Below are 24,921 nucleotides of genomic sequence, written 5' to 3' on the forward strand. Positions count from 1 at the left end.
AAACTCTCCACTGTGTTTAGAGACATAGCAGGGTAACAGTCCACTCAAGCCTGATGGGCTTGCACCATCCAATTCCACCCATGTGACCAATTAATATACTAACTTTGGAATGTGGGAGGAAACCAGAGCATCTGGAGGAAGCCCACGTGGACATGTGGAGAACGTACAAACTCCTTACAGACAAGGGAGGAACTGAACTCGGTCACTAGCTCTGTCATAGTGTTACAATTACTGCTACGTTAAATTCCACCAACAGTTGGATTCTGCATCCCCTCAGCTGTTGTGTGTCTTATCTCCCTCTCTCCACTGCCTTCATTCACCCCCCTCAGAGAGATCAGCTCCAATGAATTGACATTCACCATGCTCTCCAACACGGCACCAACACGTGTCACGTGGACGACTGTGCTCTCCACCCTCTCATAGACCTTGTCTTTGTCCTAGCCACCCCTCCGTCCCTCTCTGCACTTCTAGCACAATTGTTTTCTCCTGTTCTGGTGGGAGGTTGACAAGCCAGAAGTTAACATAGAACATACACCAGTACAGCAAAGTACAGCTTCTTTGGCTCACAATGTTGTGTTGCCCTTTTTATCTTAATCCAAGTTCAAACTTCCCCTTCTCTCCCACATAGCCCTCTACTTGCTGGCAAGATAGCACCAATGACCAATGGTGACATCTTGCAGACAGCTTACAAAACTACTAGATACTCTTCTTCTTCTAAATATACTTCTTCTTCTGAACTACGATTGATTGCAGCCTGCAATTATTCTTCTAAGAATGATTGCAGCCTGCAATTATTCTTCTAAGAATGTATTTTTGTGTCCACTGAACGACATGGCTCTTCTGTGATCTTCCAGGGGATTTGCTACAGCTACAATGGGGTTTACACCGCATCAGTTCCTAATGGCAGTCCACGAACCCAAGGGTGTTTTCATTGCTCCACGACGATTAAATGTTGATCAAGATTAAAATAACTGAGTATGAGAACGGAAAATGAATTGGCAATCAGTGCTGTCTGCCTGCATTTGACCAGTCTTTACTCACTGCAGCCAGTGGGCAGAAGGTGCAGGAGTCTTGGGTCCCATGCTGCTGGGTTTGGGTGTGGTTGATGCCTTGCAGCTATCCGGCTTCTGTGCAGGCTTCACTCGCCTCAGCGATAAACTGGCTCCGCAGCTGTCGATTCATTTTCAGGAACCCTGTAGTTCACGTTCCTCATGTCTTTGTTTACTTCTTTTTTTTTTGTTATTTGCATGATTTGATCAGGGCGCTTCGGTGCTGAACTGAGCTGACTCTGCAGCTACGGCCTGTGGCCGTCAGCGCAGTGCCGTGGTTAATGTTATTTGTTTACTTTTTATTCTTTGCGCAATGTGTTCTTTCTCCTTTTGTTTTGCACATTGTGTGTTTGATAGTCTTGTTGAGTGGGGTTTTTTGTTAAATGGGTTCTATTGTGTTTCTTTGTTTTGCCTGCGAGAAGAATCCCGAAGTTTTATACTGTATACATCGGTAATAAATGTACTTTCAATCTTTGAATTTTTCTTTAAACACTATGTTTTGTGGAAATACATCTGTAACCCTGAAGACGAGGAATTTATAACTGTTGTAAAATGCAATGTGACAAAATGGAACCCGTGTGACCCCCAGAGTGCTTTGCTGGCTTGTTGACGTGTTTGGATGGGAAGCTTGCAGGCTCTGTGATTTATAGCAGGGAGTGTTTTGACACTGCGTGATTGAAAACAGAGAAAAACAGGACATGTCTGTTGGGAGGTGCAGTGGGGGGAGCCTAAAAGAGAAATGTGGCTCATTTAAGACAGAGGCGAGAAAAGGCAGGAATGCAATTAAAAGAAGGAACAACCTCAAAGACATGAAGCTCACTGGACTCTGTGGATACATAAATGATCTGCTTTGAGCTGTAAGATCGAAGCTTTCTAAAGACATAACCTATGGAGGTAGACTTCCCTTGCAAGTAATGAAAATGCATATAATTTGATCCACTCTGAATTTGTTGTAGTCTGTTACTGTATACTTAGAAGACTTAGCTGAATGGTACATGGCAATTCCCTTCTCTGCAGATGCTGCCTGACTTGCTGAGTATCTCTTGCACTTTCCCAGAGTTTTCCCTATTACTTTCTCTTAAGTTTGGAGCTAGGTACTGAGCGGAGCAGCGACTGTAATGCTTTGTAGTGCCAGTGACCAGGGTTCAATTTCTGCCGCTGTCTGTACAGAGACTGTGTGTTCTCCCCATCACCATGTGGGTTTCCTCCGGGTGTTCCAGTTTGCTTCCACATTCCAAAGGCTGTTAGGATTAGGGTTACCAAGTTGTGGGCATGCTTTGTTGCGGTCAGAAGCATGGCGACACTGGCGGATTGTTTGTGAATGCAGATTCTGGCATCTGCATTCTTAAGTATCTCCATTAGGTTCATGGTTCCGGACTAAATTGCTCACTTTGTACCTGGTATGGCAATTGGTCCTGCATCCAAAGAGCTGGGCGAGATTTAAAGATTAAAGATTAGCTTTATTTGTCTACATATATCAAAACAGCAAACCATACAGTGAAATGCGCCTCGTGCGTCAATGGCCACCAGAGCCTGAGGATTGTGCAGGGGGCAGCCGCAAGTGTTGCCACTCTTGTGGTACCAGCACAGCATGCCCACAACTCACTAACCCTAGCTGTACGTCTTTGGAACATGGGAGGAAACCAGAGCACCTGGAGGAAACAACGCAGTCACAGGGAAAGCGTACAAACTCTTTTGATAGGGCAGAAACCACAGTTGTCCAGGTGAAGCATATATTTATGTTGTGTAAGGGAGATATAAAGATTAAAGATAGATGTGCTTTATTTGTCACACACACATTGAGTCCACAGGATGTGGGGACATGCCCCATCGTTGAAATGTTCCCAAAACCTATGGCCTCACTTTCAAGGACTCTTCATCTCTTGTTCTCGATATTTACTGCTTGTTTATTTACTATTCCTTCTTTTTGTCATTTACACAATTTGTTGTCTTTTACACACTGGTTGAACACCCAAGTTGATGCGGTCTTTCATTGATTCTATTATGGTTATTATTTTAGAATGGATTTAATGAGTATGCCCGCAAGAAATCGAATCTCAGGGTTGTTTATGGTGACATACATGTTCAATAGGATCAATTTAAAGTCAGAGAAATATATACAATATACACCCTGAAATTCTTTGATTAGGTACAGGAGGTAAAATGGCCACTGACTGCATACTTACAAGCTAATAAATTAACAGGAGGAGCTGGCCACTTGACTTAAACACCTCTCCTATTTTCAATGGTATTACGTTTTAATTAATTTTAACCACAACCCTCACATTTTTGTCTAGCTGCCGCAACTTTTCAATCCTTGCTTTATCAAGGATCTCTTTGCCTCTAGCTGAAAGAAATACTTAAACACGTCACTTATTCAAATGTTCCAATTTCAACATTTAGGAGAGGTTTGGATAAAGACATCTTCAGATATCCTCACCACCTTTTCTCACTGCTGCCATCAGGTAGAAGATACAAGAGCCTCAGGACTCGCACCACCAGGTTCAAGAACAGTTACTACCCCTCAAAAGGGGATAACTACACTCACTTGCCCCATCATTGAGATGTTTCCACAACCAATGATCTCACTTTAAGGCCTCTTTATCTCATGTTCTCGTTATTTATTGCTATTTATTTATATTTGCATTTGCACAGTTTGTAGTCTTCTGCGCTCTGGTTGATCTTTCATTGATCCTGTTATAGTTACTATTCTATAGATTTGTTGAGTATGCCCACAAGAAAATGAATCTCAGGGTTGTATATGATGACGTTTATGTACTTTGATCATAAAATTTACTTCAGACTTTGAACTTGAGGCAATAAAGGGGTTGGTGGGGGGCTAACTCGAATGGTTGACTAGATTAACTGCCTGGGGGAAGGAACTTTTAAGATGGCTTGAAGTTTTGAGATGGTTTCACTGAGCATTCTAACTGGTTGCATTACTGTCTGGTATCGGGGGGGGGGTGCCACTGCACAGGATCAAAGTAAGCTGCAGAGAGTTGTAAACTTAGTCAGCTCCATCATGGGCACTAGCTTCTGTAGTATCCAGGGCATCTTCAAGGAGTGATGCCTCAAAAAGGCGGCGTCCATTGTTAAGACCCCCATCATCCTGGTCATGCCTTGTTCTCATTGTTACCATCAGGAAGGAGGTCAGGCAGCATTAATAAAGAGGTCTAAATGATCATCATTTGTCTGAAGGCAAACACTCAGCCATTCAGGAACAGCTTCTTCTCCTCTGCCATCTGATTTCTGAATGGACATTGAACCCATGAACATAACCTCACTACTTTCTAACTTCTATTTTTGCACAACTGACTTAATTTAACTATTTTATATATAATTCATGTTTATATACAGTATATAGTTACTGTAATTCAGGTTTTTTTCCTGGTTATTATGTTTTGCATTGTACTGCTGCTGCAAACACAACAAATTTCGCATGGAAACAGGCCCTTCGGCCCGTCTCATCCATACTGACTGTCTGTGTTTCCCAGAGAGCTGGTCCTATCTGCACACGCTTGACAGGTAGCCTTCTAAACCTCTGTGGAGAGGAATAAACAGTCAACATCTCAGCCTGAAACGATAATCATTTATACTTCTCCACGGATACTGCCTGACTTGCTGAGTTTCTCCAGCAATTTGTGTGTGTTGCTCTGGATTTCCAGCTTCTGCAGAGCCTCTTGTGTCTATCAATGTGCTTGTATACATGTCCTTTCAATGGTTCCAATGTATATCAATATCTATATTGATGTATATCAATGTATATCAATGTCTATCAATGTGGTTGAATACATGTCCTTTCAATGTGCTTGTATATATGTCCTTTCAACGTGCCCAACTCAACCAGTACTTCCGGCAGCTCATACCAGACACATATTGTGAGAAGAAGTCATCCTGATGTTTCTTTTAAAACTTTAGCCTCTGGTCTTAAACCTTCTTGTTTTTAGCTCCCCCTCCCTGGGAAAAAGACTCTGAGCTGTCACCATGTCCATGCCTCTCATGGTTGTATATACCTCTATTCGTTCGCCCCTCAGTCTTCTACAATCCAGGGAATAACATCTTAATCTATACAATTTCTCCTTGCACCTCGGGGCCCCCAAGTCCATTCCACATCCTGCTAAATCTTTTCTGCTTTCAGGGTGATCAAAACTCGACACTGGACTCTCAAGTGTCACCTCATCTCAGTCTTACATAACTTCCCAAATCCTGAACCAAAGCTTCTAACAGTGGGTGTGTAGCTGATCATTCCTGTGGGAGGATCTAGAGCTAGGCGTCTCTGTTTTTAACAATGAGTCACCCATTTAAGGCAGTGACGATTCGAAACTTCTTTTCTCAGATCGTGATGGATCTTTGCAACTCTCTTTCTCACAGGGTAGTGGAAGCAGTGTGAGACAAGATCACAAGACAAAGGAGCAGAAGTAGGCCATTCGGCCCATCGAGTCTGCTCTGCCACTCCACCATGAGCTAAACTATTCTCTCGTCTAGTTCCAATTTCCGGCTTTTCCCCATATCCCTTGATACCCTGACTAATTAGTACAAGATCAAGACATAGACAAGAGAGCACTACAGCATAGAAACAGGCCCTTCAGCCCATCTAGTGGGAGCTAAACTGTTATTCTACCTAGTCTTATCAACCCACATCTTGAACATAGTCCTCCCAAAGTTGGAAGTTCAAAGTAGAAAGTAAATTTTATTATTAAAATACATATATGTCACCATTTACAACCCTGAGATTCATTTCCCAGTGGGCATACTTAGCAAATCTATAGAATAGTAGCTATAACAGGATCAATAACAACAAACTGTGCAAGTGCAGATATAAGTAAATAGCAATAAATAACAAGATTACGAGCCCTTAGAAAGCTCAGTCAAGCCCGCTCTCTTTGAAACTCCAGAAGATAGCGTTCAGCTCCAACCCTTTCCTCATGAGATAATTTTGCCATTTTAGGTTTCAATCCAATAAACTGCATCTGAAATGGTTCCAATACATACACATTATTACTTAAATAAGGTAGCCAATACTGAACACACTACACGGAAATAGTTGGGCAGGGTATATGGAAGCTGCTGTATACATGCAGGTCTTTTGTTCAAACAGTCATTATGATAGGGTGGTTAGGAGGACATATAGGGATGTTGGCCTTCATTAATTTTGGGGAATGAGTTCAAGAGCCATGAAGTAATGTTGCAGTTCTATAAAACCCTGGTTAGACCATACTTGGAGTGTTGTGTTTAGTTCTGGTTGTCTCACTATAGAAAGGGTGTGGAAGATTTAGAGAGGGTGCAGAAGAGCGTCACCTTGCAGATTCCCCTCCAGCCTACCTCTCACATCCATCCCAAACTTCCCTCCAGCTCGTGAACCCCTGACTTATTAGCTACTCTGTTCACGTCCATAATGCGGACGTGGATCGATTCCCAATCCGGCAGAGGATGTCTGCAGTCAGGAACCCCATCCCATTGGTCTCCCAAAGCCTCAGCTGTATAAAAGGGCTCAGCATGCACTCAGTGTCCACTTCATTAGGTGTGCAACAGTACACCTAACTGCTAATTGCATTATTTATTTAGTCAATCATGTGGCAGCAACTCAATGCATAAAAGCATGCAGACATGGTCAAGAGGTTCAGTTGTTGTTCAGACCAAACTTCAAATGGCAGACATCCCACCCTGCAAAAACTCATTTCAGGGAGGTAGCACCAATTTGTGGGAGACTCCCGGGAGAGGTGGGATATCTGCAATAGAGTAGCTCCTTAGCAGCTAGCCAGCCAGTTTAAATAACAGTAGCTATGCTAATGAATGAATGACACCCGTTAAACTCACCTCAACACGTCTTTTACAGTCCTAACCCACCATGGGCAATAGAAAAGTCACTGTTGCAAACAGTGCAGTGAGCAACACTGTCATTATTTTTGACCCCTATTAGGCAGGGGTACACTTTAGTGTAGTCTGGGGTGACGTACGTTTTATATTTTCTTTTTTTTGGAACACTCTGCCATGGCGTGCTCTCTCTCTCTCTCGTGGTCGCTCTCTTGCTTGCTTTCTCTCTCGCTCGCGCGCTCTCACTTGCTTTCTCTCTCGCTCTCTCTCTCTCACTCGCTTGCTCTCGCTCTCTCTCGTGGTTGCTCTCGCACTTTCTCTTTTGCTTTCCCTCTTGCGCTCTCTCGCTCGTTCTCAAAAAAATTGATTTCCGTGATATCGTATATAACTTGCGGGCATCGGGGAGCCACTATTACTATGCGGGAGACTCCCAGAACTTCTGGGAGAGGTGGGATGTCTGGAATGGCAAAAGAAATGTGATCTGAGTGACTTGGATTGTGGAATGATGGTTGGTGCCAGACGGAGTGGTTTGAGTATCTCAGAAACTGCTGATCTTCTGGGATTTTCACACACAAATGTCTCTAGAGTTTACAGAGAATGGTGCGAGAAACAAAAAAGCATCAGTGAGCCGCAGTTCTGGGGGTGAAAACGCCTTGTTAATGAGAGAGGTCAGAGGAGAATGGCCAGACTGGTTCAAGCTGACAGGAAGGCGACAGTAACTCAAATAACCACATGTTACAACAGTGGTGTGTAGGAGAGCATCTCTGAACGCACAACACATCGAACCTTGAAATGGACAGGCTACAGTGGCAGAAGACCACGAACATACACTCAGTGGCCACTTTATTAGGTACATGATAAGGTGGACACTGCGTGCATGCTCAGCCCTTATGTATCGTTGTAGCTTTGGGAGGCTGATGGGATGGGATTGCCGGCTGCAGACATCTTCTGCCAGATGGGAACTGGTCCACCTCCGCATTATGGACCTATGAACGGCGTGGCTAATGAGGAGTTCACCGGAACAGAACCGGGGGAGGACCTTAACGTGATTGAGGCCAAGAAAAAAATCTACAAGCTGTTGAAGGACCTCAGCAGGTCGAGAGGAATCTGTGTGTGTGTGTGGGTGGTTTGTTGGGGGAAAGGTCAGGACTTAAGAGTGGGAAGATAGCCATTAACATGGACACATAAATGTGAGGTAAATGGACATTGTGTAGACGGAAGGGATTAGTTTAGTTGGCCATTTAGTTACTAATTTAATTGGTTTGGCACAACATTGTGGGATGAAGGGCCTGTTCCTGTGCTGAACTGTTCTATGATCTATGTTCTAAGAGAGGAGGGGAGAGGGAGGGGTCTGGAACGGGCCAGTAGGTGATAGGTGGTGAAAGGAGGAGTGAAGGGTGATGGGCAGAGAGAGATCGGTGGGGAAAGGCGAGGGGTGGATTTTAGAGGCTAAGTCAGGTGGGTGATAGTCAGAGGTGTGTTGTCAACCAGCTGCACATAGATTAGTACTCTGTAGTTGCTAAGAAAATTTTCAGAAATATTCTTGAGTGACTTCTATGCAATTTTCTCCAGTCCCACTATAAGTTTTTCAAGTCGCTTGTTATTGGTGACCTGGTTGATTTGTGGACCAACGAAAGTGCCTTCCTCAATCTTGGCATCAATTATTCCGACTTGACTTATGAACTGAAATAACAAATATGGGTGATTAAAATAAAAAGGTGTGTGATAGGGAAATTTCAAGGTGATTTTCATGATCAACAGCTCCAAATCTGTAAGATACACCCAAAAGTATTCAGGAAGGAAAATTTTTGTTGTTCAGTGTATTGGGGATTCAAGGGACAGAGGGAATTGAGGAGGGGAGGTGGTTAAAATGTTTGGGATGGAACCAGGCGAAGAAGGGGAATTTCTAACTGCGAGGCAAGAAGGAACGTCCTTTTAGTACTGCCTCTGCTTGCAATATCTACGTCCTGTGAACTACTGCACAATACAACTGCTTTTCATCTTGCACTTAAATTTAACAGCTTAGTGTCCGTTTATCATTTGGTGCATTCATCTCCAACCTCAACACAGCAGAGTCAGAAGTTATTTCAACTCAGCCCTCTATCGCTATTAATGCACACCTCTAAAAAAAGATATGTTTGCTTAAGTGCTTCTGAGATGTACAAGGTGTCTTACTGAGCTGTCCTTTCTAGAGTAACAGACACAAAATGCTGGAGGAACTCAACGGGTCTGGCAGCATCTATGGAACTGAATAAACAGCCCACGTTTCAGGTCGGGACCCTTCTTCAGGACTGAGAAGGGAGGGGGAAGATGCCAGAATAAAAAGGTGGGGAGAGGGGAAGGAGGACTAGCTGGAAGGTGATAGGTGAAGCCAAGCGGGTGGGAAAGGTAAAGGGCTGGAGAAGAAGGAATGTCACAGGAAAGAAGAATGGACTATCGGAGAAAGGGAAGGTGGGGGGGGGGTACCAGGGAGAAGTGATAGGCAGGTGAGGAGAAGATGTTAGAGGCCAGAGTGAGGAACAGAAGATGAGGGAAGTGGGATGGGGGAAAAAAACCGAGAAATCGATATTCATGCCATCAGGATGGAGGCTACACAGATGGAGTACAACGTTTCTCCACCCTAAGGGGAAGGTTAGAGGAAGATTAATTAGAGGAAGGTTTCTTACTCAGAGAGTGGTTGGTGCGTGGAATGCACTGCCTGAGTCAATGGTGGAGATAGATACACTAGTGAAATTTAAGAGACTACTAGACAGGTATATGGAGGAATTTAAGGTGAGTGGTTATATGGGAGGCAGGGTTTGAAGGTCGGCACAACAATGTGGGCCGAAGGGCCTGTAGTGTGCTGTAATATTCTATATATGTTCTACTAGTAGCAGTAGCAATGCAATCTCACAAGTAGAGTATGATGTTCTCCCAACGGTGGATTCCCTAAAAGGAGAATGCATATGTGTGATTTTGATTAACATTGGGGGGGCGGGTGCTGATGCATAGGGAGCCACCACACAGTCCATGTCTGGTCAGTGTCTGGGTCCGGTGACATGGAATGCAGGACAACTGGGGGCCCTTCACTGCAGAAGCCTCCCTCCACCTTCATTGCCATCGTGATGTGTCTTCATCTTCCTCCAGCCCCACTGTTGAGATCTTGGTTGGATTGCTCTTTGTTAGGAACCTCTCCTTTGACCTCAACACCACGGCTGACCCAACCAGGAGCCAAGCTCCAGACAGCTTTGCCCTCACGGTCTCTCAGGAACGCACGAGCCGCTCTGCCACCACGGGGTGGTGATCCGGGGATCATCGCCTCCTGTCCAACTGGTCGTTGAGCTGCTCATCCGCAGAGATGTTCGGCAGCTCCCCTCAAGACCCTGTCCTCGTTTGGAAAGCGAGAGGAGAAACCAGCAATGCTACAAGTCCTAAATAAAAATCAGAAATGCTCAGCAGGTCAGGAGGCAGCTGTGGGGAAAGAGACGGTGTGAACGTATCAGGTGGTTGACCTTTTATCAGAACTGGACCGATGTCTTCTACTCGATACTACCGTGTGCTTCCATCATTTTCTGTCTTTGTTGCCTTTTCTTTGAAGTTCAAAGTTCAAAGTATATTTGTTATCAAGGTGTGTGCAACTCTGAGGTTCATCCTTTGGCAGGCATCCACAAAACAAACACCAATCAACCCGTTCAAGAAAACATCCAACGTCCAAAGCGTGAAAAGAAAAACAAGTTGTGCGAAGCAAAAGGCGAGCAAACTGCACGTAGAGTATCAAACATCAAACCAGAAGTACTCAGTTTAGTTCCGTTCAGCGCTGCACCGCGAGCCAATGCAGGACACAGGGCCATTCTTCGCCGAAGCACCCTGGTCTGCATCGATCGCCCCGATCAAACCGCTCAAAACCAGCAAAAGAAAAAGTAACCAGGATCCAGGAACTCATTGAATATGGACCTCAAAGTCCCTCAAAATAAGCCCACAGCCTCAATTCTGCTAATGTGGATCCCAAAATGCCTGCATTTTCCTCCGACAGCAGCTAGCTGGACCAGTCAAACATCTTGCTCGATGTCATTGATAATTCGTGGATACACAGCATGGGAGCCAACCTCGTCCACGATGATCAACAAGCTGCCTTCCACGCTATGTAGGATCTTGTGAATAAAACACCCAAGAGTCGTTTTAATGTGCTTAATAAAAGCTGTAGCCCTTCACTTCCATTATGAGCCAACCAAAGGCAGTCGCTTTACACTGACATCATTATATCAGACACTGCCTCCTAAAGTGAACACAACTGAATGACGGTGTCTGTGAATTAAAGTTCAAAAGTTCAAAGTAAATTTATTATCAAAGTATGTATAAATTATGCAACCTTGAGATTTATCTCCTTAAAGGCAGCTATAAAACAAGAAACCTGCAGGAACCCATGAAGTAAAAACGACAAACACCAAACGAGCAGAGAGAAAGAAAAAAAAATAACACAGGCCATGCAAGTGACAGCATTCAGAACGGAAGTGAGTCCCCGAAGTGAAGCTCAGAGCAGCCGGACCAGGCCCAGAGCCTCAGCCTCAGTTCATCACACGGCCGTGCAAAACGTCACGGAGCTTGCAGACCCCAAACCCGGAGGGGGCTCACCGCCTGGGCCTCAGCGCCGCGGAGAGCGGAGCAAACGTGGCTGAGCGGCGAGCAGAACTGACCCTCCCCCCCACCGCCCTTCCGGTCCTGACACGCTGCCTTTTCAATCCGTCTGGCCTGGCGTTTAAATGGTCCAAACCTCGGGTCGTTTCCCGTACTAGGAGCCGGGCCCAGTCAGTTCGACATACTCTGGGCCCGCAGCCCACTGCCACGTTCCGGCCCATGCCCGCCCATTCACAATCAGCCTGGTGCTTAGGCTGATCAAACCTCGCTCCTGGTGTAGGTGGATGAACTGTATTATGAAGGACAGTTTCTATTGTGAACAATATATATCACCTGTCACCCATTACATTACCCTACAACTCGTCCTACATTAACGTTATTATACTCTCCCCACATTCTCACCAACAGGTACGAGACAAGATGGCGTCAGTGATCAACAGCGACGTTTTGTGAGCTGTAGACAATAGTCCAGATATCCTTTTAAATACACCTCTTTCAAATTATGCTCAGGAATCTGCAGCATGAAACTTCCCCCGAAGCAATGTACTTTTAAATCAACTCAATGATCTACAGATCCCTCGATTGTCTGAAGGACTACTTTTCAACTCATGCTCTCAATATATATTGCTTCTTTATTTATTATTATTGGCTTCTTGTTGAATTTGCAGAGTTTGTTGTCTTCTGCACTCCGGTTGAATGGTGTAGGTGGGCGGCCTATCATTGATTCTGTTCTGGTTACTATTCTATAGATTTGCTCAGTATGCCCACAGGAAAATTAATCTCAGGGTTGGATATGGTGACATCTATGTACTTTGAACTTTGAACTCCCCCTGACAAATTCTAATGCCCCCCTTCCTTACACTGGGGGCAATTTATCCTAACAATGTTGGGATGTGGGAGGAAATCAAGAGCACCAGGGGGAAACTCAGGCAGCCTCAGAGTGAACACTCAAACACCACGCACTCTGTACCTGAGGTCCGGATTGAACCCGGATCATCAGCCGCTGATCTACCAGACGCACCACCGGAAGTCTCTTCGACACTAACACTTACTTACTTGTCGCCTGTTACGCCAGTAGCGTTTAGGGCAGCAATGAAGGTCCTTCTTCTCTGCCTGTATAGGAGGATTCTTCATTGCTGTTTCTGACTAGTCAGGGCTGCTAGCCCTGAGCTGAACCCCCGACCCTGGAGGACCGGCAGACCACTCTTAGTCTGGCCTCTACCCTTTGACCTGGTTGGCATGGGTGACCCTACCAAGAATCAAAGCACAAGGCCAAAAAAGGAATGGTGAGGTAGTGTCTATCTCACTTTTATTTTTGTAATTTATAGTAATTTTATGCCATTGCTCTGTCCTGCTGCTGCAGGGGAAGAAGTTTCATGTCATTTAACTCAGAGATAATATATCTGATTCTGATTCTAGTTTCAGAATGAGTCCTTCAGAGCAGGTGAAAGGGAGGAGAAGATGGCAGCGGACGCAGTGCGCGCAGTCGTTCCGAATGATATCATAACGTGTTAACTAGGGGCCGTGCACAATCTGGATTTGATGGAGACATACGTGAGAAGCACGGAGGAACACCTGGAGAAACTTCTGAAATGCCCGGTTCGCTGCCGCTGCTACTGTGCAATCGAGAATCTCCAGAGGGGCAGGCCCCAAATCCTCGGCTTTGCCTGTTGCCTGTTGCCGGGGCCGGGGTCAAAGCGCTCGGCAGAGATGGTGCTCGGTGCTTGGTGTCGGAGAGCTGGTTGGAGGCTCGGAGTTTTCGGACGGACTCGGAGTCGGACTGCGGTCGGGTGCTTCCAGGATGTTGCATCGGCAAGTTGGCGGCGCTGGAGGTTCACCGTCTGCGTGAGATGATGGAACTTTCGAGAGACTTTGAGACTTTTTACCGTGCCATGGCCTGTTCTTATCAAATTACAGTATTGCTTTGCACTGTTGTAACTATATGTTATAATTATGTGGTTTTTGTCAGTTTTTCAGTCGGTTTGTCATGTGTTTCTGTGATATCATTCTGGAAAAACATTGTATCATTTCTTAATGCATGCATTACTAAATGACAATAAAAGAGGACTGCGTGTCCTCATAATCTAATCTCACCTAATCTAATTTTACATCTAGAAGGGTCTGCAGTTTATCATCCTGCCCAGACAATGTCTCGGAGCTACACACAGGTATCCACATCAGCACAGATTTTAGCATCAAGGTAAAATTTATTATCAAAACACGTACCGTATACGTCACCAGATACTACCTTGAGATTCATTTTCTTTTAGACATTCAGAAGAGGACAGCGAAGAACAATGGGAAAACTACACACAAAGACTGACAAACAGCCAATGCGCAGAAGAAGAGAAATCGTGTCAATAAAAAAGTAAGTAAATAAATAATACTGAGAACATGAGATGTAGAGTCCTTGAAAGTGAGTCCATAGGTTATGGAATCGATCAGAGCTGAGCTGAGTGAAGTTATCTGCATGGGTTCAGGTACCTGATGGTTGAAGGGTAGTAACTGTTCCTGAAACTCCTGTACCTCCCTTCTGAATGCAGCAGTGGGATGACAGCATCGTCTGGACGGTAGGGTCCTTGGTGATGGACGCTGCCTCCTTATGGCATTGCTCCTTGTAGATGTGCTCAATGCTGGGGAGGGCTTTCCCTGTGACGTAGTGGGTTGCATCCACCACTTTTTGTGGGCTTTCCCATTCAGGGCCACTGGTCCCTTCTTACCAGGCCATGATCCAACCAGTCAGGACACTCTCCACTGTGCATCTGTAGAAGTTTGTCAAAGTTTTAGATAACGTGCCAAATCTGTGCAAACCTTTAAGACAGTAGAGGGACTTTTGTGCCTCCCAGAACAGGTCTTCTGATACGATAGCGCCAAGGGAATTAAAGTTAAGGGATTATATGCTCTGGGATGGGTCCTGAACCCCGAATTCTATGACTCAGAAACAGGAGGAAGAGCATCACCATTTTAAGCAAGCGAAATGTGGTTGTTAATCAGTCAGAAGCAACCATCCCAGAAGAGGGACAGTATTTCCACTTTGAGAAGATGACATACACAAGGATGGTTAATGATCTGTGAAGTTCCTTGTAAACATTAATAAAATGTAACTGATTTATGAAATGAGTGAATCTGATTGATCTCCAGGAATTTTTTTTTTCTCTTGGAGCCAGGAATTGCCTTGAGGAACCATTGGCTTCATTTAAAACTCTATAAAATCAATATAATACAGGCTGCAACCAGAACTGTTTGAGATAAGAGTTCTGATTGCTGCCAATTGTAACTTGCCCTTTGTTTCCCGAACTGACAAAGATGAGTTGGGAAGTTTACTTGGACTACGAAGTCCCAAGGTCCCTGAGACCTAATTAATTGGGAAGAGGCCACCTGTTTGTAGAGGGATAAAAAAAAAATAATAGGTTTACTCCGAGACATCTCCTCTGGCATCTGAGGACCTTATAGGATGGCTGCTACCACAGCAATAAGAAATAATGAGAGGACCGGGCGAAGATAGATACGTATCTAAATGACAGCACTTGGTCATGAGGCCCAAGGGGATGGGGCGTTTGTATTAGCTGTCAGGAGCAACCTATTCCACCTTCTCTGGATCTAATTATCTCAATAGAAGCAGCTACAAGGGGATGAGGATGGATTGGGCCAGACTTGACCAGGACTATCAACTTGGGACTGTCTCATTGAAGAACAAAAGGAATAGGAGAGGATCAGTAACTTTAATCTTTTTGTTGTTATTTTAGAGGATCTTTCCTAGGTCCAGCATGGAAGTGCCATTTCAAAGAAGGTACGACAGCACCACTACTTTCTTATAAGTTTCGGCACGTCAACGAAAACTTTGACCAACTTCGATAGATGCACAGTGGAGAGTGTCCTGACTGGTTGTATCATGGCCTGGTATGGAAACACCAATGCCCAAGAAATTAGTTAGTTAGTTAGTTAGTCATACTGTATTGATCCCGGGGGAAAATTGGTTCATTACAGTTGCACCATAAATAATAAATAGTAATAAAACCATAAATAGTTAAATAGTAATATGTAAATTATGCCAGGAAAAAAGTTCAGGACCAGCCTCTTGGCTCAGGGTGTCTGACCCTCCAAGGGAGGAGTTGTAAAGTTTGATGGCCACAGGCAGGAATGACTTCCTATGACGCTCTGTGCTGCATCTCGGTGGAATGAGTCTCTGGCTGAATGTACTCCTGTGCCCAACCAGTACATTATGTAGTGGATGGGAGACATTGACCAAGATGGCATGCAACTTGGACAGCATCCTCTTTTCAGACACCACCGTGAGAGAGTCCAGTTCCATCCCCACAACATCACTGGCCTTACAAATGAGTTTGTTGATTCTGTTGGTGTCTGCTACCCTCAGCCTGTTGCCCCAGCACAAAACAGCAAACATGATAGCACTGGCCACCACAGACTCATAGAACACCCTCAGCATCGTCCGGCAGATGTTAAAGGACCTCAGTCTCCTCAGGAAATAGACGGCTCTGACCCTTCTTGTAGACAGCCTCAGTGTTCTTTGACCAGAAAGGCTTATAAAAAAGTGGTGGATACAGTGTGGTCCCTCACAGGAGAATCCCTCCCCATCATTGAGCACATCTACAAGGAATGCTTCCACAGGAAAATAGCATCCATCATCAACCACCCCCACCATCCAGGCCATGTCCTCTTCTCACTGCTACCATCAGGCAAGGGTAGGAGCCTTCGATCCTGCACAACCAGGTTCAGGAACAGATATTAACCCTCAAGCATCAGGCTCCTGAACCGGCGTGGCTAACTTCACTCACCTCAACAAAGGACTTACTCCACAACTCACTTTCAGGGACTCTACAACTCATGTTCTCAGTAATATGTATTTACTATTAGTAGTAGTAACATTTTTTTGTATTTGCACAGTTTGTCTTTTGCACGCTGACTGTTTGTTAGTCTTTTTTATGTGTAATCTTTCATTGAATCTATCGTATTTTTTGTTCCACTGTGAATGCCTCCGGGAAAATGAATCTCAGGTGGAAATTAATCTCACGTACTCCGATAATAAATTTACTTTGAACTTTGAGATGGAAGTTACTTCTTCCTGCACCCCGAGCAGCACGAGTTCCTGGGGCCGACGCTCAGAAGGGAGGAGTGCCGAACCTGGGGTTGAGAGAACAGTGGGCGATGCAAGTCTGAAGCCAAACATCTCCCTGCTGTTCCAACTGTGCTCAGAATCAGATCAGGTTCATTATCACCGACATGCAGAATAGCGTTAAATTTGCTGTTTTGCGGCAGCAGTGCAGTGGAATACATAAAATATATTATAAATTATATTAAGAAATATATAATTATAATGATAATTATAATATAAATTAAACGTAGTGCAAAAAGAGACCAAAAATAGTTCATGGGTTCATTGTCCATTCAGAAATCTGATAGCGGAAGGGAGAAGTTGCTCTTAAGACATTGAGTGCGTGACTTTTGGCTCCTGTACCTCCTCCCTGATGGTAGTATCAAGAAGAGGGCATGTGGTGGCGGTCTTTAATTTTGGATGCCGTCTTTTTGAGGCATCGCCCTTTGAAGATGACCTTGATGGTGGGGAGGCTTTTTTTCCCGTGATGGAGCTGGCTGAGTTTACAACTTCCTGAGGTTTTTGTTCATGATCTTGTGCATACTAGAGGGTGATACAACTAGTTAGATCACGTAATTAATTAGCTTGTTTATTTCGGCTTTTCTCTTAATGATGTGCTGGGTGCGTCCTGGCTACCACTGCACCACTGCATGCTTCGCAGCCCGGAGGTTGGGGACCACGGGTAAAAGCATGCAGACCTGGTCCAGAGGTTCAGTTGCTGTTCAGACCAAACACCATCATGGGGAAGAAATGTGGTCTAAGTAACTTTGATGGTGGAATGATCGTTGGTGCCAGACGTGGTGGTTTGAGTATCTCAGAAACTGCTGATCTCCTGGGATTTTCACGCACAACAGTCTCTAGAGTTTACAGAGAATGGTTAGAATGCTCTCCATGTAGAAACTTGCTGGAGTCTTTGGTGACATACCAAATCTCCTCAAACTCCTAATGAACTATAGCCAGTGGCCACCTCATCCAGATGAAGGGTCTTGGTCCAAAGCATTGTCTAGTTATTCCCCTCCATAGATGCCGTGTGACTTGCTGAGTCCCCAGTGTTCTGTGCATTCCTCAATATTTCCAGCCTCTGCAGAGTCTCTTGTGTTTAGAGTCACAGGGTAATACAGTACAGAAGAAGGCTTTTCGGTCCATCTCTTCCATGCTGACCATGGTGTCCATGGTGCCCACCAAGCTAGTCCCATTTGTTCACGTTTGGCCCATTTACCTCCAAATCCAGCTTATGAATGCACTTACCCAAATATCTTTTAAATGTTGTCATTATACCAGCCTGAAGCACTTTCTCCAGCAACAGCATCTGTGTGAAGAAGTTGGCCCTCAGGCCTTTTCAAATCTTTCACTCTTCACCTCAAACCTATGCCCTCTAGTTTTTGACTTCTCAACCTCGGGGGGTGGGGAAGACTGTGCGCATTCCCCTTATCAATAACCCCCCCCATGATTTTATATGCCTCTGTCATGTCACTTCACAATCTCCTACATACCAAGGAATAAAGTCCTCGCCCACCCAACCTCTCCCTGTAGCTCAAGGCCCTCGATACCTGGCAGTGCCTTTATAAAGGGGTGGCACTGTGACATTGCAGTTAGTATTACACCTTAGAGCACCAGTCAGAGTTCAGTTCCCACCACAGCCTGTAAGGAGTTTGCACGCTCTCCCTGTGACCGTGTGGGTTTCCTCCCATATTCCTAAGACGTACTGGTTGGTCGGGGCTAGTGAGTTGCGTGGGCACGTTATGTTGGCACCAGAAGCATGGCGACACTCGCGGGCTGCCCCCAGCACGTCCGTGGACTGTGCTGGTCATTGGCGCAAACGATGCACTTCACTGGGCGTTTTGATGTACATGTGACTAATAAAACTAAATTTTCTTGTTCTCTAAATCTTCTCTGCACTCTCTCTAGCTTAGTGACATTTTTCCTGGAATATGATGACCAAAGCTGCACAAAATGAGCAGATATTGGGAGGACATTTCCCCCCCCCCCCGATTAGTCTAGAACCAGGAGACACACTCTCAGAACAAATTCAGGTTCAATTGTCATTCAACCGCACATGAATACAGCCAAACAAAAGAGTGTTACTCTGGGGCCAAGGTGCACAACACAGTGTCAACAGTCACATACAGCACATAAAAGATATCATTAAAATACAGTCACAACAAATATATAGTCCAAGTCCCTGAGTGCATGAATGTTGCAGCAGTCTGCAGTCGAACACAATCCAGCTTGTATTTTGCTGAGCAAACACCGGGGGGCAGCACCGACACCAGTTTGGATGCTGCGGCACAGCGCCCCGGTGGAGTGCAGCGACCCCGAAGCCTCTCTCCTGGGCAGCTGTAAACAGGCGACACTGCGGCTTGAGGCCTAGTCCTCGCTACAACCGACGCCACGCAGCTCCCCCGCCATCCGCCACTGCTGTCCGCCACCAAGTCAGTGACTCAGGCTTCCAGCTTTCTGCATCACCTGCGTCCAACAGGGTCTTGTGATCACAAGAAAAATGGCCAAGACAATCGGCTGCTGTTAGACTGCCCTCTGCCTTTGTGCACTGACTCCAACGCCTGACGCAGGCAACGCGCGGTCTGCACCAAGCCCTTAAATTTCTCCACCAGTGAGCACCAGTCACGATCCTGCTGACTGGCAGTGCAGGCTTATGGGGCCAAGTGGTCCATTTCTGATCTTATTGCTTACAATGAATTGGAGACATAATGTACTTGGTGTGAATAAGCTGCCAGCATCTCCCAATTCTGAGTCATTGCATTTTAGTTTCAAATCCATGCCCAGAGGCTTAGGTGTAAATATTTAGGTTGATGTTGATGCCCCGGTGCAACAATGAGATGGCTCTCAGATTAGATGTTAGAGTGCAGCTTCCCCTGCCCTCTTGGTTTAATGTAGACCCCAGCAGGGGCTGAAGAACACAGCCTGCCCCTGGGTTAGGGGACTGTGTATGCGCGTGGGTTGGAAGGAGGAATGGGGCTTGTTTTATTGTGCCCTACCTTAATGTACCCCGTTTCGCCTTGCCCTGCCCAGCATTGTGAAAATACTATGCTGGCGCTGGAATGTGTGGCGAGACTTGCGGGCTACCCCCCAGCGCACCCTCGTGTGTGTTGATTGTTAACGCAAACGACACATTTCACTATGTTTCCACGTACATGTGATAACTTAAACCTGAACCTGAAAATACCGCAAAGATCCCACCTGAAGAGATTCACCAATATATAAATCCCTGGTTCGTAATACAAAACAATGGATTGTGGGAGTCTGATGTGCGCAACTTCCCTCAAGTCTCCTCCGACACAACTTTCAAAAAAAAACGTTTCAATTGCTCCCGGGGAGCTTTGGGATGTCCTAAAGGAAATCCTCAGCCTAGGCCCTCAGAGTGAAAGGTACTGCGGCGGAAAAGCTTTCTAATAAAGTTTCCATTGAACTAGTGCCAACTTGAGAGAGAGCGAGATCGAGCGAGAGAGAGAGAGAGAGAGCGAGAGCGAGAGCGAGATCGAGAGAGAGAGAGAGAGAGAGAGAGAGAGAGATTAAAGTTAAGACCATAAGACACAGGAGTAAAGATTTTGGCAGTGCTGCCCATGAAGTCTGCTCCGCCATTCAATCATGGCTGATTTATTATCCCTCTCAACCCCATTCTCTCGCCTTCTCCCCGTAACCTTTAATGCCTTACGAATCAAGAACCTATCAATCTCTGCTTTAGATATACCCAACGACTTGGCCTCCGCAGCACAGCCGTCAGTGGCAATGAAAGCCACAGAGTCACCGCCTCCTGGCTCAAGAAATTCCTCCTCACCTCCGTTCTAGAGCGATAATCTTCCATTCGGAGGCTCTGTCCTCTGGTTATAGATTTCTCCACTATAGGAAACATCCTCACCACGTCCACACTATCTAGGCCGTTCAACCACTTCATCCGTCCAATCATGAGTTACAGTTGTACTGTACTTTTAGTGTCACTCCTGCTACGCCACCGAAGCAGCCCTTCGGCCCATCTAGTCCCTGCCGAACTATTCTGCCCACAGCAGGAGCATTTCCCATACCCCTCCCATCCATGTGCTTATCCAGACTGCCAATGTATGCACAGTAAACTCCAACAAAGCGATCAAGATATTGCACGCTTCCTTTAGATACCGCGGGAACACTCGCAATCAGAAAGGAGTTGAAGACCGCGCCTCTCCTCTCACGCCACGGTGGGTGCCTGGCTGGAGATCTGTGCCCTCGAGGTAGGGCTGACACTCAGAGTCCCACCCCAAAAAAAAACATCTCACAGACCCTCTCCCGCATAAGTGAAAAGTTGTACCATTACCTGGCAACCCACAGTCGGCGCAGACCCCATTCCCGGGTCTCTGTACCATCTCCTTCAACGCTCTAAAAATCCTCCCCTTCTCAGCTGACATTACTTGTCCTCCTAGTGTAAATCGCAGAAGCGGCTGATATGCAGAGGTTGAATACAGCGAGGGCACTTCAAGCACCGGCTCTGAAAACTCCGGTAAACTCAGATACCTCGTCGCTTAATTTTAAACCGCTCCGCGGGTTTCCAGTCTCGGCAATCCAAGAACGGCTACTTATTTTCTCTCTCTCTCTCTGTTCGGTTCTTTGCAAAGAAGAAGAAAAAACAAAATGGTGTGCATTAATGAAAAGCAGATTTTCGGAAGAAGCAGGCGAGGTGAGAAGCAAAAAAAAACTGCCAGGAGCTGTTTTTCCGCATTCCTCAATTGCACACAGAATCGTCACTTTCGGTCTTTAATGGAGCTGAGAGGCTCAGCAGCGCCTCCCCGTGGCCGCCACGGGTGCGACAAACACCTGCTCGCTCAAAGAGTTTCTCGAAAGGTTCCTAGATGCTTTTCGACGAGGTAGGTCTGAGAAACTTTTCTCTTTGATGTCCTATAATTCTACTCCTCTGTCTTACGGAAGGAGGATGACAGGTGATTTGACAGAGGTGTACAAGATAAGAGGCATAATTAGAGTGGACAACCAGATACTTTTTTCCTGGAGGAAAAAGGCAAACATGTGGGAGGCATCATTTTAAGATCATTGAAGGAAAGTACGGGGGGGGGCGGGGAGTGCTAGAGGCAGTTTTTTTTAAACACAAATAGTGATTGATGCATGGAACACCCTGCCAAGGGTACCAACATACCCTCTCATTATATTCTTTACAGCTGTGTTGAGCTGTATTGCTCTGAGCAGGAAATTTTTACATGGCCTGAAAACTGTGTGGCACTTTAAATGTTTTTTTTTGTAATATGCGTGCTATGAATATTTAAAATGAAAACTGAAAAATCACTTATGTATTAATTAAAGGATATAATGAAATAAAGTACAGCAAAGAAAATCGTTCACGCTTCATGACCTTTTTCTCGTCTGTCTTTATCCCAGCTGCATGGCAACAAAGGCTATGTGCATGGGAGCGTTTCAGTTACTGTGCGGCTGTGCACCCGCGCAGCTTAGAAGGAACAGTGGTGGTGGTTGAGGCAGAACCAATATGGTCTTTAAGAAACTCTTAGGTAGGCACACAGATGATTGAAAAATGGAGGGCTGTGTAGGAGGGAAGGGGGTAGATTGATATTCGAGTGGGTTAATAGGTCAGCACAACATTGTGGGCTGAAGGGCCTGTACTGTTCTGTAATGAAAAGCAGATTATCTCTGTACAATATTACCTCACGAAGTTCCATATTTACTGCTGAACAGCCAAGCATTCAATTAGATTTGTTGAATTTCTGTTGGAACTTGCTCTGGGTAAGTGTCAGTGACTGAGTTTCTTAGCACTGTTAGCGGAGCTGTTGCTTTCACAATGCCAGAGACCAGGGTTCAATCCTGACCTCGGGTGATTCCTATGTGGAGTTTGCAGGCTCTCCTTGTGTACCATGTGGGTTTCCTCCGGGTGCTCCTGTTTCCTCCCACACCTCAAAGTCGAGTGGGTTGGTGGCTTATCTTGGCCGCTATAAATTGCGTCCAGAACTTGCAGGGAATTGATGGGAACATGAGGAGAATAAGTGAAGTGGGGACACAGGGAGACTCCAGATGTCAGAATCTGTAGCAACAAACAATCTGCTGGAGAAAATCAATGGGTTGAGCAGCTTCTGCGGGGAGAGGTCGGAATGGGAGAAGAATTGTCCACGTTTTAAAGTCAAAGTTGAGTTTATTGCCCTATGCATCACAGACACACAGCATCATCCACTGTTCCCTCTAAAGCTGTGAGGGTGCGTGGCTGCACCATAACTGAATGCTCCCACGCACATAGCCTTTGTTGCCACGCAGCTGGAATTGGACACAGCTAGACAAAGTTTATGAAATGTGAAAGACTTTCTTTGTTGTGCTGTGGCTAATTATACCCTTCATTTAAAAGATCGCAGTCATTCTGGTTGGCAGCAGCATCTCCTCCATAATCCCCATCAGTACAGGAGCACCACAGGACTGTGTGCTTAGCCCCCTGCTCTACTCGCTTTACACCTATGACCGTGTGGTTAAGCACAGCTCCAATGCCATATTCAAGTTTGCTGACGACACCAGCCGTTGGCCAAATCAAAGCTGGCGATGAATCAGCATACAGGAGGAAGATTGAAAATTTGGCTGAATGATGACACAACAATAACCAACAGGGGTCTGCTCACTCAACGTCAGCAAGACCAAAGAGCTGGTTATTGACCTCAGGAGGAGGAAACCGGAGGTCCATGAGCCAATCCTCATCAGGGGATCAGAGGTGGAGAGGGTCAGCAACTTTAAATTCCTTGGGGTTGTCACTTCAGAGGATCTGTCTTGGGCCCGGCACTTAAGTGCAGTTACGACGAAAGCAGAGGAGCACCTCTGCTTCCTTAGGAGTTTGTGAAGATTCGGTATGATATCGAACATTCTGACAAACTTCTATAGGTGTGTAGTGGAGAATATATTGACTGGTTGCACCACAGCCTGGTACGGAAACACCAATCCCCTTGAATGGAAAACCCGACAAAAAGTAGTGGATACGGCCCAGTCCATCATGGGTGAACTGCCCCCACCACTGAGCACATCTATATGGAGCATTGTTGTAGCAACTCAGCATCCATCATCCGGGACAGCCATCGCCCAGCTTTCTTCTCACTACTGCCACTGGGAAGCAGGTACCGGAGCCTCAGGACTCACACTGTCAGGTTCGAGAACAGTTATTGCCCTCCAACCATCAGGCTCTTGAACCAGAGGGGATAACTTCACTCAGCTTCAATTGTCCCGTCACTGAGCTGTTCTATGTACTCACTTTCAAGGACTTTTCATCTTATGTTCTCAATATTTATTATTATTATTTATTTTTGTACTTGCACAGTTCGGCGTCTCTTGACACTGGTTGTTAGCCCATCCTGTTGGTGTTTCTTTCATTGATTCCATTATTGTTAATGGAATTATTGAGTATACCTGCAAGAAAATGAATCTCAGGTGTAGGAGCCAGGTATCTACTTTCGGTTTGTCTGTATTATTTGCGCTGCACATTTATTATGGGTAATCTGTCATGTTATTGGGGCATGGTAGGACCCACAGGATGCCATAAACCCGAGCGACAGGGCATCAAACTTCCTGCTCCAAGGGTATATCAAAGGAGTGCCAGCAGAAGATCTGGAACGCAGTGATGGGAATGTTTGGTATATTCCACATCATGGTGCTCACCACTCCAGAAAAGGGGAACTTTGTGTTGGGTTTGACTGTGGAGCGACTTTTCACTGAATATCAATTAATGCTCAGCTTTTACAGGGATCAGGTCTTACTCATCATCATCATCATCAGGTGCCGTGCCCAGTTTGAGCTTTGACTGCCATGGCCCACACACTCCTGTTTCAGGTCCAGTGGATCAATTCATTGGTATTCATTTCCAGTTCTCCGGCTGCTGTCTCCAGCATCATTTGTCTTTGTCTTCCTCTTGCTTTCTTCCCTTCAATCTTTCCCATAATTACTGTGCATTCTAACACCTCTTTCCTAATCACATGTCCAATGAAGTTACATTGTCTTTTCATGATCTCATACATTATTTCTCTTATTGTGTTTGCTCTGTTCATGACATCCTCGTTAGATATTCATTTCGTCCATGATATGCTTTACATCCTCCTCAAAAACCACATCTCTGCTTCGTTTCCTCATGTTGCTAGATATTGTCCAATATTCTGAACCATATAACATCACTGGATAAACGTAACACTCTGAGGCGGGTTGTCATGCCTAGTTTAGTATTGGTCAGTATACTCTTCATTCTCGTAAAGGTGTCTTTTGCCATCCCTATTCTCCTTCTGATGTCCAAGTCGCACCTGCCATCTGATGTCACCCAGCTTCCTAAGTAGCAAAAGTTCTGTACTTGTTTTATGTCTTCCC

At 45.5% G+C, this 24,921-nt stretch overlaps 1 protein-coding gene across 1 annotated transcript in view; it reads right to left on the reverse strand.

The window, feature by feature from the left end:
* The window catches only part of LOC140204792 (arf-GAP with dual PH domain-containing protein 1), a 103,191-nt gene extending 81,890 nt beyond the window's left edge, over nt 1–21,301 (reverse strand). The window contains exon 1 of the mRNA XM_072271592.1: nt 20,897–21,301. Coding sequence (XP_072127693.1) covers nt 20,897–20,987 — 91 coding nt within the window. The 5' untranslated portion in view covers nt 20,988–21,301. The remainder of the gene's footprint in view (nt 1–20,896) is intronic.
* Nucleotides 21,302–24,921: the final 3,620 nt, after the last annotated feature.

This window comes from Mobula birostris, chromosome 11 (assembly GCF_030028105.1).
Source record: "Mobula birostris isolate sMobBir1 chromosome 11, sMobBir1.hap1, whole genome shotgun sequence".
Taxonomy (NCBI): Eukaryota; Metazoa; Chordata; class Chondrichthyes; order Myliobatiformes; family Myliobatidae; genus Mobula; species Mobula birostris.